The sequence below is a fragment of the Ailuropoda melanoleuca genome, chromosome 10 (genome assembly GCF_002007445.2).
Source record: "Ailuropoda melanoleuca isolate Jingjing chromosome 10, ASM200744v2, whole genome shotgun sequence".
Classification (NCBI taxonomy): domain Eukaryota; kingdom Metazoa; phylum Chordata; class Mammalia; order Carnivora; family Ursidae; genus Ailuropoda; species Ailuropoda melanoleuca.
The window spans coordinates 19587462-19601553 of NC_048227.1; the positions used below are offsets into that span (position 1 = coordinate 19587462).

At 39.5% G+C, this 14092-nt stretch overlaps 1 protein-coding gene across 1 annotated transcript in view; it reads right to left on the reverse strand.

Moving 5' to 3' along the window:
- Nucleotides 1-14092, reverse strand: part of LCMT1 (leucine carboxyl methyltransferase 1) — a gene marked incomplete at its 5' end in the record, with an annotated part of 32418 nt that overhangs the window by 12584 nt on the left and 5742 nt on the right. Inside the window, one exon of the mRNA XM_034669562.1 lies at nucleotides 9996-10103. Within this exon, the coding sequence (XP_034525453.1) occupies nucleotides 9996-10103 (108 nt within the window). The remainder of the gene's footprint in view (nucleotides 1-9995; nucleotides 10104-14092) is intronic.

The window sequence follows — 14092 nt, forward strand, 5'->3', positions numbered from 1 at the left end:
GAGATGCAATAAAAAATGGAGGGTCTAACTGCCAGGATAAATGAGGCAGAAGAGAGAATTAGTGATACACAAGACAAAATGATGAAGAATAAAGAAGATGAGAAAAAGAGAGATAAACAACTACTGGATCATGAGCAGAGAATTAGAGAGATAAGTGATACCATAAAGCAAAACAATATTAGGATAATTGGGATCTCAGAAGAACAGGAAGCAGTGGGGGGAAAGGTATACTGGAGCAAATTATAGGAGAGAACTTCCCTAATCTGGGGAAGGAAACAGGCATCCAAGTCCAGGAGGCAAAGAAAGCCCCCCCAAAAATCAATAAAAATAGGTCAACACCTAAACATATAATAGTGAAACTTGCAAATCTCAGACAAAGAGAAAATCCTGAAAGCAGCTCAGGACAAGCGGTTCATAACCTACGAGGGTAAAAACATTAGACTGGCAGCAGACCTATTCACAGAGACCTGGCAGGCCAGAAAGGACTGGCATGATACATTCAGCATGTTAAATGAGAAAAATATACAACCAAGAATACTTTATCCAGCAAGGATGTCATTCAAAATAGAAGGAGAGGTAAAAAGCTTCCAGGACAAACAGAAACTTAAAGAATTTGTGATCACTAAACCAGCCCTGAAAGAAATATTAAAAGGGATCCTTTAAGCGAAGAGAGAGACCAAAAGTAACACAGACCAGAAAGGAACAGAGACATTATACAGAAATAGTGACTTTACAGGTAATACAATGGCACTAAATTAATATCTTTCAATAGTTATTCTGAATAAAAATGGGCTAAATACCCCAATCAAAAGACATAGGGTATCAGTTTGGATAAAAAAGCAAGACCCATTGATATACTGTCTGCAAGAGACTCACTTTAGACCCCAAAACACCTCCAGACTGAAAGTGAGGGGGGTGGAAAACCACTTATCATGCTAACAGACATCAAAAGAAAGCTGGGATAGCAATCTCTGTATCAGACCGATTAGATTCCAAACCAAAGACTAATAATACATGAGGAAGGACACTATATCATAATCAAAGGGTCTATCTAACAAGAAGATCTAACAATTGTAAATATTTATGCCCCTAACATGGGAGCAGCCAATTATATAAACCAATTAATAACAAAGTTAAAGAAACACATTGATAATAATACTATAATTGTAGGGGACTTTAACACCCCACTCACTGCAATGGACAGATCTAAGCAGAAGATCAACAAGGAAACAGGGCTTTGAATGACACACTGAACCAGATGGACTTCACAGATATATTCAGAGCATTCCATCCTAAAGCAACAGAATTCACATTCTTCTCCAGTGTACATGGAACATTCTCCTCGAGTGCACATGAACATTCTCCAGAATAGATCACATACTGGGTCACAGATCAGGTCTCAACTGATACCAAAAGACTGGGATCATTCCCTGCATATTTTTGGACCACAATGCTTTGAAACTGGAACTCAATCACAAGAGGAAATTTGGAAAGAACTCAAATACATGGAAGCTAAAGAGCATCCTACTAAAGAATGAATGGGTCATCCAGAAAATTAAAGAAGAATTAAAACAATTCACGGAAACAAATGAAAATGAAAACACAACTGTTCAAAATCTCTAGGATGCAGCAAAGAGAGGGAAGTATATAGCAATACAAGCTTTTCTCAAGAAACAAGAAAGGTCTCAATTACACAACCTAACCGCTGGAGAAAGAACAGCAAATAAAGCCTATAAAAAAGATTAGAGTAGAAATCAATGAAATAGAAACCAAAAGAACAACAGAACAGATCAACAAATCAGGAGCTGGTTCTTTAAAAGAATTAATAAGATTGATAACTCCTTGGCCAGGCTTACCAAAAAGAAAAGAGAAAGGACCCAAATAAATAAAATTATGAATGAAAGATGAGAGATCATAACCAACACCAAAGAAATACAATTACCAGAACATATTATGAGCAACTATATGCCAACAAATTAGGCAATGCAAAAGAAATGGATGCATTCCTAGAGATGTGTACACTACCAAAACTGAAACAGGAAGAAATAGAAAATCTGAATAGACCCATAGCCAGCAAGGAAATTGAAGCAGTAACCAAAAACCTCCCAAAAAAACAAGAGCCCAAGACCAGATGGCTTCCCAGAGAATTCTACCAAACATTTAAAGAAGAATTAATACCTATTCTTCTAAAGCTGTTTCAAAAATTAGAAACAGAAGGAAAACTTCCAAACTCTTTCTATGAGGTCAACATTACTCTGATCCCAAAACCAGACAAAGACCCCACCAAAAAGGAGAATTATAGACCAATATCCCTGATGAACATGGATGCAAAAATTCTCACCAAAATACTAGCCAATAGGATTCAACAGTACATTAAAAGGATTATACACCACGACCAAGTGGAATTTATTCCTGGGATATAAGGGTGGTTCAACATCTGCAAATCAATCAATGTGGATACACTACATAAATAAAGGAAAGGACAAGAACCATAAGATCCTCTCAACAGATGATTTGACAGAATACGGCATCCTTTCTTGATTAAAACTCTTCACAGTGTAGGGATAGAGGGAACATACCTCAATATCATAAAAGCCATACATGAAAAGCCCACAATGAATATCATTCTCAGTGGGGAAAAACAGAGCTTTTCCCCTAAGGTCAGAAACATGGCAGGGATGTCAACTATCATCACTGCTGTTCAACATAGTTCTAGAAGTCCTAGCCTCAGCAATCAGACAACAAAAAAATAAAAGGCAGGGGCACTTGGATGGCTCAGTTGGTTAAGTGTCTGCCCCTGGCTCAGGTTATGATCCCTGGGTACTGGGATCGAGTCCCACATAAGGCTCTCTGCTCAGCGGGGAGCCTGCTTCTCCCTCCCCCTGCCATTCTGCCTATTGTGATCTCTCTCTGTCAAATAAATAAAATCGAAAGAAGAAAGAAAAGAAGAAAAGAAAAGAAAAGAAAAGAAAAGAAAAGAAAAGAAAAGAAAAGAAAAGAAAAGAAAAGAAAGAAGGAAAGAAAGAAAGAAAGAGGAAGGAAGGAAGGAAGGAAGGAAGGAAGGAAGGAAGGAAGGGCATCTGAATCATCAAAGAAGAAGTCAAACTCTCACTCTTTGCAGATGACATGATACTCTATGTGGAAAACCCAAAGACTGCACTCCAAAATTGCTAGAACTCATACAGGAATTCAGCAAGTAGCAGGATATAAAATCAATGCACAGAAATCAGTTGCATTTCTATACAATAAGAATGAGACAGAAGAAAGAGAAATTAAGGAGTCAATCCCATTTACAATTGCACCCAAAAACCATAAAATACTTAGGAATAAACCTAACCAAAGAGGTAAAGGATTTGTGCTCCAAGAACTACAGAACACTTATGAAAGAAATTGAGAAAGACACAAAGAAATGGAAATGGAAAAACGTTCCATGCTCATGGATTGAAAGAATAAACATTGTTAAAATGTTTATGCTACACATTCAATGCAATCCCTATCAAAATGTCATCAACTTTTTTCACAGAGCTGGAACAAATAATCCTAAAATTTGTATGGGACCAGAAAAGACCCCAAATAACCAAACGAATGTTGAAAAAGAAAATCAAAGCTGGCAGCATCACAATTCCAAACTCAAGCTCTATTACAAAGCTGTAGTCATTAAGACAGTATGGTACTGGCACAAAAACAGACACACAGATCAATGGAACAGAATAGAGACCCCAGAAATGGACCCTCACCTCTATGGTCAACTAATCTTTGACAAAGCAGGAAAGAATATCCAATGGAAAAAAGACAGTCTCTTCAACAAATGGTGTTGGGAAAATTGGACAGCCACATCCAGAAGAATGAAACTGGACCATTTCCTTACACCATACACAGAAACAGACTCCAAATTGATGAAAGACCTAAATGTGAGACAGGAATCCATCAAAACGCTAGAGGAGAACACAGGCAGCAAGCTCTGTGACCTCGGCTGCAGCAACTTCTTGCTAGACACATCTCCAAAGCCAAGGGAAATAAAGGCAAATATGAACTACTGGGACTTCGTTAGGACAAAAAGCTTTTACACAGCAAAGGAAAACAGTCAACAAAACCAAAAGACAACTGAGAGAATGGGAGAAGATATTTGCAAATGTCTTATCAGATAAAGGGCTAGCATCCAAAATCTATAAAGAACTTATCAAACTCAACACCCAAAGAATAATCCAATCAAGAAATGGACAGAAGATGTGAACAGACATCTCTCCAAAGAAGACATCCAAATAGCCAAGAGACACATGAAAAAATGCTCCATATCACTCAGCATCAGGGAAATACAAATCAAAACCACAATGAGATACCACCTCACACCAGTCGGAATGGCTAAAATTAACCACTCAGGAAACGACGGATGTTGGCAAGGATGCAGAGAAAGGGGAACCCTCCTACACTGTTGGTGGAAATGCAAGCTGGTGCAGCCACTCTGGAAAACAGTATGGAGGTTCCTCAAAAAGATGAAAGTAGAACTACCCTAGGATCCAGCTATTGTACTACTAGGGATTTACCTCAAAAATACAAATGTAGTGATCCAAAGGGGTACCTGCACCCCAATGTTTATAGCAGCAATGTCCACAATAGCCAAACTATGGCAAGAGCCCAGATATGCACTGACAGATGAATAGATGAAGAAGATGTGGTGTATATATACCATCCACATACATACATATGTATATATCCATATACATATACCTACACACATATATACATATGTACGTATATATATTACTCAGCCATCAAAAAATGAAATCTTGCTATTTGCAACAACATGGATGGAACCAGAAGGTATTTTTTTAAAGAGTTTATTTATTTATTTGAGAGAGAGAGAGCAGAAGCAGGGGGAGGGAGAAGCAGACTCTCCAAGTGAGCAGGGAGCCCAAAGCCGGGCTCCATCCCAGGACCCTGGGATCATGACTGAGCTGAAGGCAGATGCTTAACCGAGCCACCCAGGTACCCCAGAACTAGAGGGTATTATGCTAAGCAAACTAAGTCAATCAGAGAAAGACAATTATCATATGATCTCCCTCATATGTGGAATTTGAGAAAAAAACCAGAGGATCATAGGGTAAGAGAGGAAAAAAATAAAATAAGACGAAACCAGAGAGGGAAACAAACCATAAGAGACTCTTAATCTTAGGAAACAAACTGAGGGTTGCTAGAGGGGAGATGGGTGGAGCAATGGGGTAACTGGGGGATGGATATCAGGGAGGGCACAAGATGTAATAGGCACTAGGTGTTATATAAGACTGATGAATCACTGACCTCTACCTCTGAAACTAATAATACATTATATGTTAATTAACAGAATTTAAATAAAAATAAAATTCTCCCCTGCCATGCTTGCACATAGCGACAATGTGACACTGCAGACTCTCCCATTCCAGAGGCAGAAACTCTATCCCTTGCCCTGGAATTGGGGTTAGTTGTAGAACTCACTTTGGCCAATGGAAAAGTAGCAAACATGACACAAGCGGTGGCTTGAAAATCACTTGCACATTGGCCCTTGCTCTCTTGCCTGGAAACCTGAACCGTGATGTGAATGAGCCCAAGGAGCTGCAATAGGAGGGGAGGCCCTGTGGAATAAAATGAGGCATCCTGACCTACTGCTGTCCCCATATGAGTCAACCCTAGGGGATATCGGCTATACCTGGCCCCAGGAGAAGCAACCAGCCAAGCCCAGCCCAAACTGTCAACTCACAGAATCTTGAGCAACTTGTGAATTGCTCTAGATTGTGAATTGTTCTAAAGTGTGAGTTTTCTAAACCACTGAGTTTGCAAAGATTTTGTTACACATCAAAAACTGGCTGATACAATGCAGAAATGGTGATACTCATTTAATTGAATCTAATTCTTATATAAATCTTTACCATCAAGAATTGAAAACAACATGAACATTCTTCAGGAAATTACATTGGTTAGTTCACACTCTGATTTACCAGACCTTAAGTAATGAACAAATTATGAAATAAGAAAAGCAGTAAACTCCTAGAGAAATCTCTAAAAGCCTTAATTCTTAAGGGAACACAGACAGCCCCAAATTATGTGCGCTCTGCTTGTTTATTCCTGGTTCCTTTACTGCTCCTTCTCTGACTCCTTTACTGTATCCTCTTTCCTTCTCTGCCCCTAAATACTGCTGTTCCTCAGGTATGGTTGGTATTTTTCTCAAAAGCAAATGGATTACTTTGAAAAAAAAAATTTTTTTTAAAGATTTATTTATTTGAGAGAGAGAGCACGTGTGCACATGGGATGGGGGAGGGGCAGAGGGAGAGGAGGGAGAGAGCATCTCAATTAGGCTCCCCGCCGAGTGCAGAGCCTGATGCAGGGCTCGATCCCATGACCCTGAGATCATGACCTGTGCTGAAATCAAAAGTCAGACGCTCAACCGACTGAGTCACCCAGACGTGCTGCAGGTGGGTTATTTTTGTCCATTTTGATTGGCAGGGGATCTCAAAACAAATAAATTGTCTGAACTCGAATATCCAGGCAAGTATTTGAAAAGAACATCGTACATGTTACCATCAGAATGAACACTGAACAGCTGGACTCAGGGCCTGGACTCAACTCACAATCACTAGAGAGAAAGGCTTCCCAGAAATACGTGCCGGCTCTGACCTGATTGTAGCACCAACTATTCACCGTTAGAGTTCATCTGGATTTCGTTTTCTTTCTTTTTTTTTTGACAATGAAATGGTATATAACTCAACTGATTTAAGAAGATATATCCAAATGCTCTCTGGACCCAACTGGATCATGGTATAAAGAAACTGAGGGGACTAAATCCAGAGGAAAGTCAGTGAAGTCCGAGTTGCAAACAAAGTTGAAAATCCGAAAAAAAAACATTAAAAATAATTTTTTAAAATTAGCAATAACCTAAGTTTTAAACCCCAGATTATACCAACGGAAATGATTAGAAAAACTGAATGAGTAGGGAAAAAAGTTCCAAAATCTCCATTAATAAGTTGATAATTAGAGAATTACAGCTCCCAAAACCTTTTCAATGCAAAAGGTGCCCAATTTGACTTAAGACATTACCACATGGGGAAGCCAGGTGAAGAAGGCTGTGTGGGAATTTTCTGTACAATTTTTGCAACTTTTTGGAGATTTGAATTATTTGAAAATGAAAAGTTAAACATTTTTCAGTGTAGTTTAAGAGGTAGCCATTGGCAATATTAAAAATCAGATTAATACTTTTCAAAATATAAGTGAAAGCAAAGCAAAGCAAATGTAAAGGAAAACGCAAAGCGCAAATGAAGCCCCATAGAATTATATATGTAATTCTAATACTTGTTACAGCAACTGCTCTTCATCCATTTTGTAGATGTCCAAAAGCGAGGCAAACTTCCCTTTCAAGAGCTAGCCTGATTTATAACTGATTATTGCCCTGATCTTTGAGCAGATTTACTCCAACAGCAGGTTACTACGGTGGCAGTAGGTGGCTGCTGGTTACCATGGTGACTGTAGTAATCTACAGGTGACTGTAGTCTGTGCGCCAATTTCTGTTCAACTGCTTTCACAGCACTTAACTTAATCTTCAGGACCATCTCGTAAAGTAGTTTTTTTTTTTTTTAAAGATTTTATTTATTTATTCGACAGAGATAGAGACAGCCAGCGAGAGAGGGAACACAAGCAGGGGGAGTGGGAGAGGAAGAAGCAGGCTCACAGCGGAGGAGCCTGATGTGGGGCTCGATCCCACAATGCTGGGATCACGCCCTGAGCCGAAGGCAGACACCTAACCGCTGTGCCACCCAGGCGCCCCTCGTAAAGTAGTTTTTATCCCAGTTCATAAACGAAGAAATTAGGGCTCAAAGAGGCTTCTGTGGGGGTTGGTTTGTTTAAGAAAAAAACTGCCCCATTAAATAAACTGTAAGCGGGAGAGGTCACTTGGAACCCAGGATAAGATTCCAACACTCGGGCTCTCCTCATTCTGAGAGGGCTCCAGGTTTACCAGCGTCAGCTTGAAGCAATCTACTGATCTTCACTCACTAACATGCCCACAAGAAAACCAGTGGTGTCCCTGAACATCGAGACTTCCCTTCTGCTAAAAGAAGAACACCCTACATGCTATGATCTGGGAACCATATAAAGGGTTTCCCAAAGCAAAAAGGAGGCATATAATGTACAGGGCACTGACCTTGCTCTCTGAACACTCAATGAGACAAAGAGACGGGAAGCACTAGGTCAGTGAGCGCCACCCCTGACATCTGCAAAGGCGGATACACTAATCCCAACAATGACAACCTGGTTTGTGATTCTACGCTGCACATGTAAACAAGAACTTCAAAGCGCAGAGGTGACAGCCATCACCACTTTAACGAAAGATGTATCAGGAAGGTCAAGCTTTAACTCCCCACACTTCCTCCCCTGCATTGCCCAAAGCTCACCTGTATTTGCAACTGTCCTCACTCTCCTTCTTCTCCTCTCAGAAGAATGACAGCTTTCCCTTCCCTCCAAGGCTCCTAGCCTCTGTCTGCTCTACGGCCTCTTCTCTACCAGTAATTTCCCTAGTAACTACTCTCTAATCGCTGGCCACCGATTCTTTGCCTTCAATTTATTCTTAAAGTAACTGTTTCCTCTACCTTCCCCTCAAACCTCTCTCTTGAGTTACTCACCTCAAATACTGCTGAAGGTGTCATCTTCACTAACAGTAAGCTGTGTAGACATGTCTATCCACCACTACTGTTAAATTCCAATCTAATTTTGACCAGCATCCGTGTGCTAAAACCACACATCTCACTCCTCTCCACTGCTCCTGAAAGGTACCTGCTCCCAAGAATTTGGTGTGAGGGGCGCCTGGGTGGCACAGCGGTTAAGCGTCTGCCTTCGGCTCAGGGCGTGATCCCAGCGTTATGGGATCGAGCCCCACATCAGGCTCTTCTGCTATGAGCCTGCTTCTTCCTCTCCCACTCCCCCTGCTTGTGTTCCCTCTCTCGCTGGCTGTCTCTATCTCTGTCGAATAAATAAAATTTAAAAAATCTTTAAAAAAAAAAAAAAAAAGAATTTGGTGTGAACCCTTCCGGTCCATTTTTAAAATACTTCTGTGATACACAGATGTAATCATGGAAGTACTGTATTTTGAGGGTTTGATTTTACACATTTGGTATCACACTGTGCATGTTATTCGGCAACCTGATTTTTTTTTTTATACAACATTACATGTTTGAGCTCACTCCATGCTGATCTAGGTCATGCATTTTACATGTTCCTCACTCATTCGTCTCCTGATGGACATTTAGAATGTTTCCAATTTTCTGCTACTAAAAACGGTGCCCATAATGAACATCCTCCTTGTACAGACACACACACCTTCTCGGGGTGCACATATCCAAAAGCGGAATGAACTACTATATCACACGGTACACATGCTTGCAATTTTAGTAGATACTCTCAGATTGTTCCTCATAATCATCGTACCAAATTCACTTGCACCAGTGGTGCACAACATTCTCATTTTCACATAACCTTGCCAACACTTGAAAATGTCAGACTTTTACATTTTTGCTGACTTGGCTGGAGTAAAACAGAATTCCATCTGATCACTACTGAGGTTCAATACCTTTTTTAAATGATACTCAATTTCTTCTTTGAGCTACCCGTCATCTATTTTTTGCCTGTTTTCCCATGGGACTTACTTTTTTTTTTTAGTAGCTTTTCTTTATATATTCTGCATACTAATCCTTTATATATTGCAATTATGCATTTCTATACATTTAATTATCGTCTCTCAAACTTTATGTCAGGCACCAGCATGTTACAAAAGCAATACATGTGATTCTGATGTGAAAACAGGCTTGAGAAACTGCTTCTAAAAATATTTCAGAAAACCACTCTCAGTAGCAATGAAATGATAAATATTTCAGAATAAGAAACAGAACACAGGTATCATGCTGCAATTTTAACTGGCCTTATCTCATATTAGCAAGAAGTCACAAATGCATAAGAGGCTAAAAAAAAAATCTCACTGTGGATTCATGTTACATTTCTTTAGTTTCTCTTCCAGTTCAGGTATATCTCGGAGATCTGCTCCAATAATGGCATATCTCTTTGAATCCAACAGGTGTCCATCTGGAAGTCCAAGAAGAGATTATCATTTCAACAGAAAGTAATCAAGAGATTATAATTTCAATGGATTATTTTTCAAAATTAAAGTAAATTTATTGTTTTTTTCCATTATAAAAATACATGCTCCATTGTGGGGGGAAAAATCAGGAATGAAAAGGGTAGAAATGAACTAAAATCACACCTTCCAGAAATAACTATTAGTATTTTAGTGTAGAACAGCCCAGTCCTTTTTTCTGTGTGCTTAAACTCCTACATATGACATACACACATTCTCACACAAACATACACACACACCTCACACAGAAAGCACACAGGACCAATTCTTCTTTTGGAAACTGTTTTTCCTAGTTAACAGTAATATCAATGACAACATTCTCTGTAATGATTTCCTAGCATTCTATGAGTGGATAAAACAACTTACTCAACCAATCTATCACTATCAGACATGTGGTATTTTCAAGTTTCCTCCATCTGAGGCACTGCCATGAACATCTTTATATAGACATCACGAAGCAATTGTCCAGCAGGTCTCTATGAGTGGAATTAGGAGGTCAAAGGGTAAGCCTATGTAAATAATGGTACCGATTAGTTGGCTACTCTCTAAATGTTGTGCCAATCTGTGAGATACTGTGTTTAAAGGAAAATCGTTTCTATACTGAAGTATTTACAAATAAAATGATAACATTTGCTTTAAAATACTACAACAAAGATTGGATGGAATGGTTTATATAGTGGTTCTCAAGCTCTGGCAGCCATCAGAATCACCTGGAGGGCTTATTAAAACACAGACTGATAGGCTCCATACCCTGAGTTTCTGATTCAGTAGATCTTTCAAAAGTAGAAATTTTTTCAAATTCTTTCAAAAGTTAGAAACCTGTATTTCTAACAAGGGTCAGGCAGTGTTGATGCCACTAGTTTAGGACTACACTTTTAGAACCACTGGTACAGATGAAGTTGGTCATAGTGAGAGTTAGATGTTGGGTAAACGGAGATTCACTGATTTATTTTTATGTATGCCTAAAAATGTTGTCAACTAAAAGTTTAAAAAATGGATTGTAATTAAAAAAGAAGAAAACTGCTTGGGTGTTTACCCGAAGCATTGCCTGCTCAGCTTTCTCAAGGGTACAAACCATGGAGGGAACTAGAACATCCAACAGCCACCCTTTATCACTGCTAATAGCTCAGGTTCTCTCGGCTCTGAGAGGTCAGAGTGAAAAACGGAAAGAGGCCAAACCATAGTGTGTCTGAAAACTCTCATGATGCTGATAACCCCCTTCAGCTGACTCAGATACACTGGGCCACACACTGTAAGCTAAAAGACGTACCTCCTAGGAACCTGCCAGATATCAGGCAAGCAGGGAAACCCAAAGTCAGAGCCCCAGGTACCACAATGTCTAAGTCAGAAAATGAATATAAAGACTATGAAGGCACTTGACTGCCCTATTACCAGATAAATAATAATTCCCAACCACCTGTGCGTCTTCTTGCAAATAATGTACATGTTACTAAAAAGTGTGCATGGAGTAAGTTATTCCATCCCTGATCCAAAAAAAAAAAAAAAAAAGAGTTGAGATGTACTGCAAAAACACCGACACATTCATTCATTTGACCATTCAGGTTTGTATTTCTTCAATCAACAATCTCTCCGTGACAGGCACTGTTCTAGGTGCTGGGGAGTCAGCGATGAACAAGAGACAGGTCACTGCCTCTCATGAGGCTTACCCCCCCGAGGAGGGAGAGAGACAATGGTCACTAAACAAAGGAAGAATTAAGAGAATATCAGAGTATTAAGTGCTATGAAGCAAATAAAAGGCGATGGAAAAAAAAAAAGTAGGAGGGACAGGGTTCAGTCTTTCACCTGGTGGCCGAGGAGGGCTTCTCAGAGGAGGCAGCAGCTAAGCTGAGACAGAGGTGATCAGAAAGAGCCTGGCAAGCAAAATTAGGGGAAAAGAGTTCCAGGCCATGGTATACGAAGTGGAAAATCCAAAGGTGATAGTAAGCCTGGCACGGTCAAACAAGGGCAGGACAGTGTAGGCAGGTCATAGTTACTGTGGTCAAAAGTAAAATCAGAAGGCAGAAAGAGGCCTGCTTAGCCACGTGGATCCCAACCAGTGGGAGGACTTAAGCAGGGAGTAAAGGAATCTGATTTACTCCTTTTGACTTACTTTTCAGCGTGTGCCCATTTATATACTTTGAATTTTCCACCCCATGCATAGTTCAGCTTAAAAAAGGTGTCAATTCAAAGATGCATATTTTCATTCTACTTTAACATTCCTGAAATCAGGATGCATCGAACAGTCAAGAACATACTGGTTTAATTTACTAGCACTTTGTCTTTAGTAATGATAAAGGAATAGTGGTGAATCTTACAATCACAGTCTCATAGGATTGATGAAGGAGGGTAATGTTTCAATGAAATTTGTGCCAGTTTTATGATCACCTATCACTTTTCTCAGGTCTTCACTCACATTTTATTTCCTTTATTTTTATTCGAATTCTCCTTTCTCGGTATGACAGCAAGATCAAAAACTATAAAGCACGCGGGGCGCCTGGGTGGCACAGCGGTTAAGCGTCTGCCTTCGGCTCAGGGCGTGATCCCGGCGTTGTGGGATCGAGCCCCACGTCAGGCTCCTCTGCTGTGAGCCTGCTTCTTCCTCTCCCACTCCCCCTGCTTGTGCTCCCTCTCTCGCTGGCTGTCTCTATCTCTGTCGAATAAATAAAAAATCTTTAAAAAAAAAAAAAAAAAAACAAAAAACTATAAAGCACGGAACGAGAAATGTGCCTATGAGACACAAACACAGAGTTCAGAAGTGAGCAAAAGACTAACAAAAAAAAAATCTTCCCCAAAAAAGCTGATGAGGGACTTTTACGAAAGAACAATACTTATCTTTATGTTCTAAAGTATTCCTAGCAATTGAAAAGAAAATGAAACAATGCAACCAAAAAAAATATGAGCAAAGTAACTAAAGTGGACATTTACAAAGAAATCCTGCAGTCCAATAAAAGGAAGGAAGGATACTCCATCTCATTAGCACAAAGGTAATTAAAAATTTTTAAATTAATAGGTTTGGCAGATCAGCAGAAAAAAATCATTAAATGGAAATAGCCAGTGTTAATGAGGGTGTAGGGAAAAGAGAACCCTCATCTACTCTCACGAAAATACAAATTAGTAAAGAGGGTCTCAGAGAAGAGTTTGGCAGTAGCTACTAGAATTCTTAAGGGACAATTCCTGAGCCAGCAAAATTCCTGCAAATACACACATGTCCCTGTGCTTTCTATAGCACTGTTTAATAGAAAACCATAAAAACGCAGCTATCTAAAGGACCATTATCCTGTACAGTAAGGAAAATGGAATTTCCATGCCAAGGAGAACTAGAAAGCCATCAGAAATAATGAGGCAGGGGCGCCTGGGTGGCACAGCGGTTAAGCGTCTGCCTTCGGCTCAGGGCGTGATCCCAGCGTTATGGGATCGACCCCCTGCTTGTGTTCCCTCTCTCGCTGGCTGTCTCTATCTCTGTCGAATAAATAATAAAATCTTTAAAAAAAAAAAAAAAAAAAAAGAAATAATGAGGCAGACCTATATATGATGACAAAAAAAAAAAAAAAAAAGAAATAATGAGGCAGACCTATATATGATGACAGACACAGTCACAAGTCACTAGGACGCAGAATTTACTTCTGCGTGTAAATTATTGGACGTGTAAATTATTCACTTTATTAAAATTATACATAAATCTATTTATTTTGAGAAATGTAGATTCACTCATTCAACATATATATTGAACTACAACCTATGTATTCATTCAATGTGTATGTACAGTCTTTCAACAAAAACTTAACGACCCTTCTAGGTGCCAGGCACTGGATTATATTTATGTGCTTTCTCATGTGTGATATTTATCCGTCTCTAGGTGTACTGTTCATCCACAGGAGAAAACACTCTGAACACTGGTTATCTTGGTGGGGGGAGAGATTGTGCAGGGTCTTTACTTTCTAC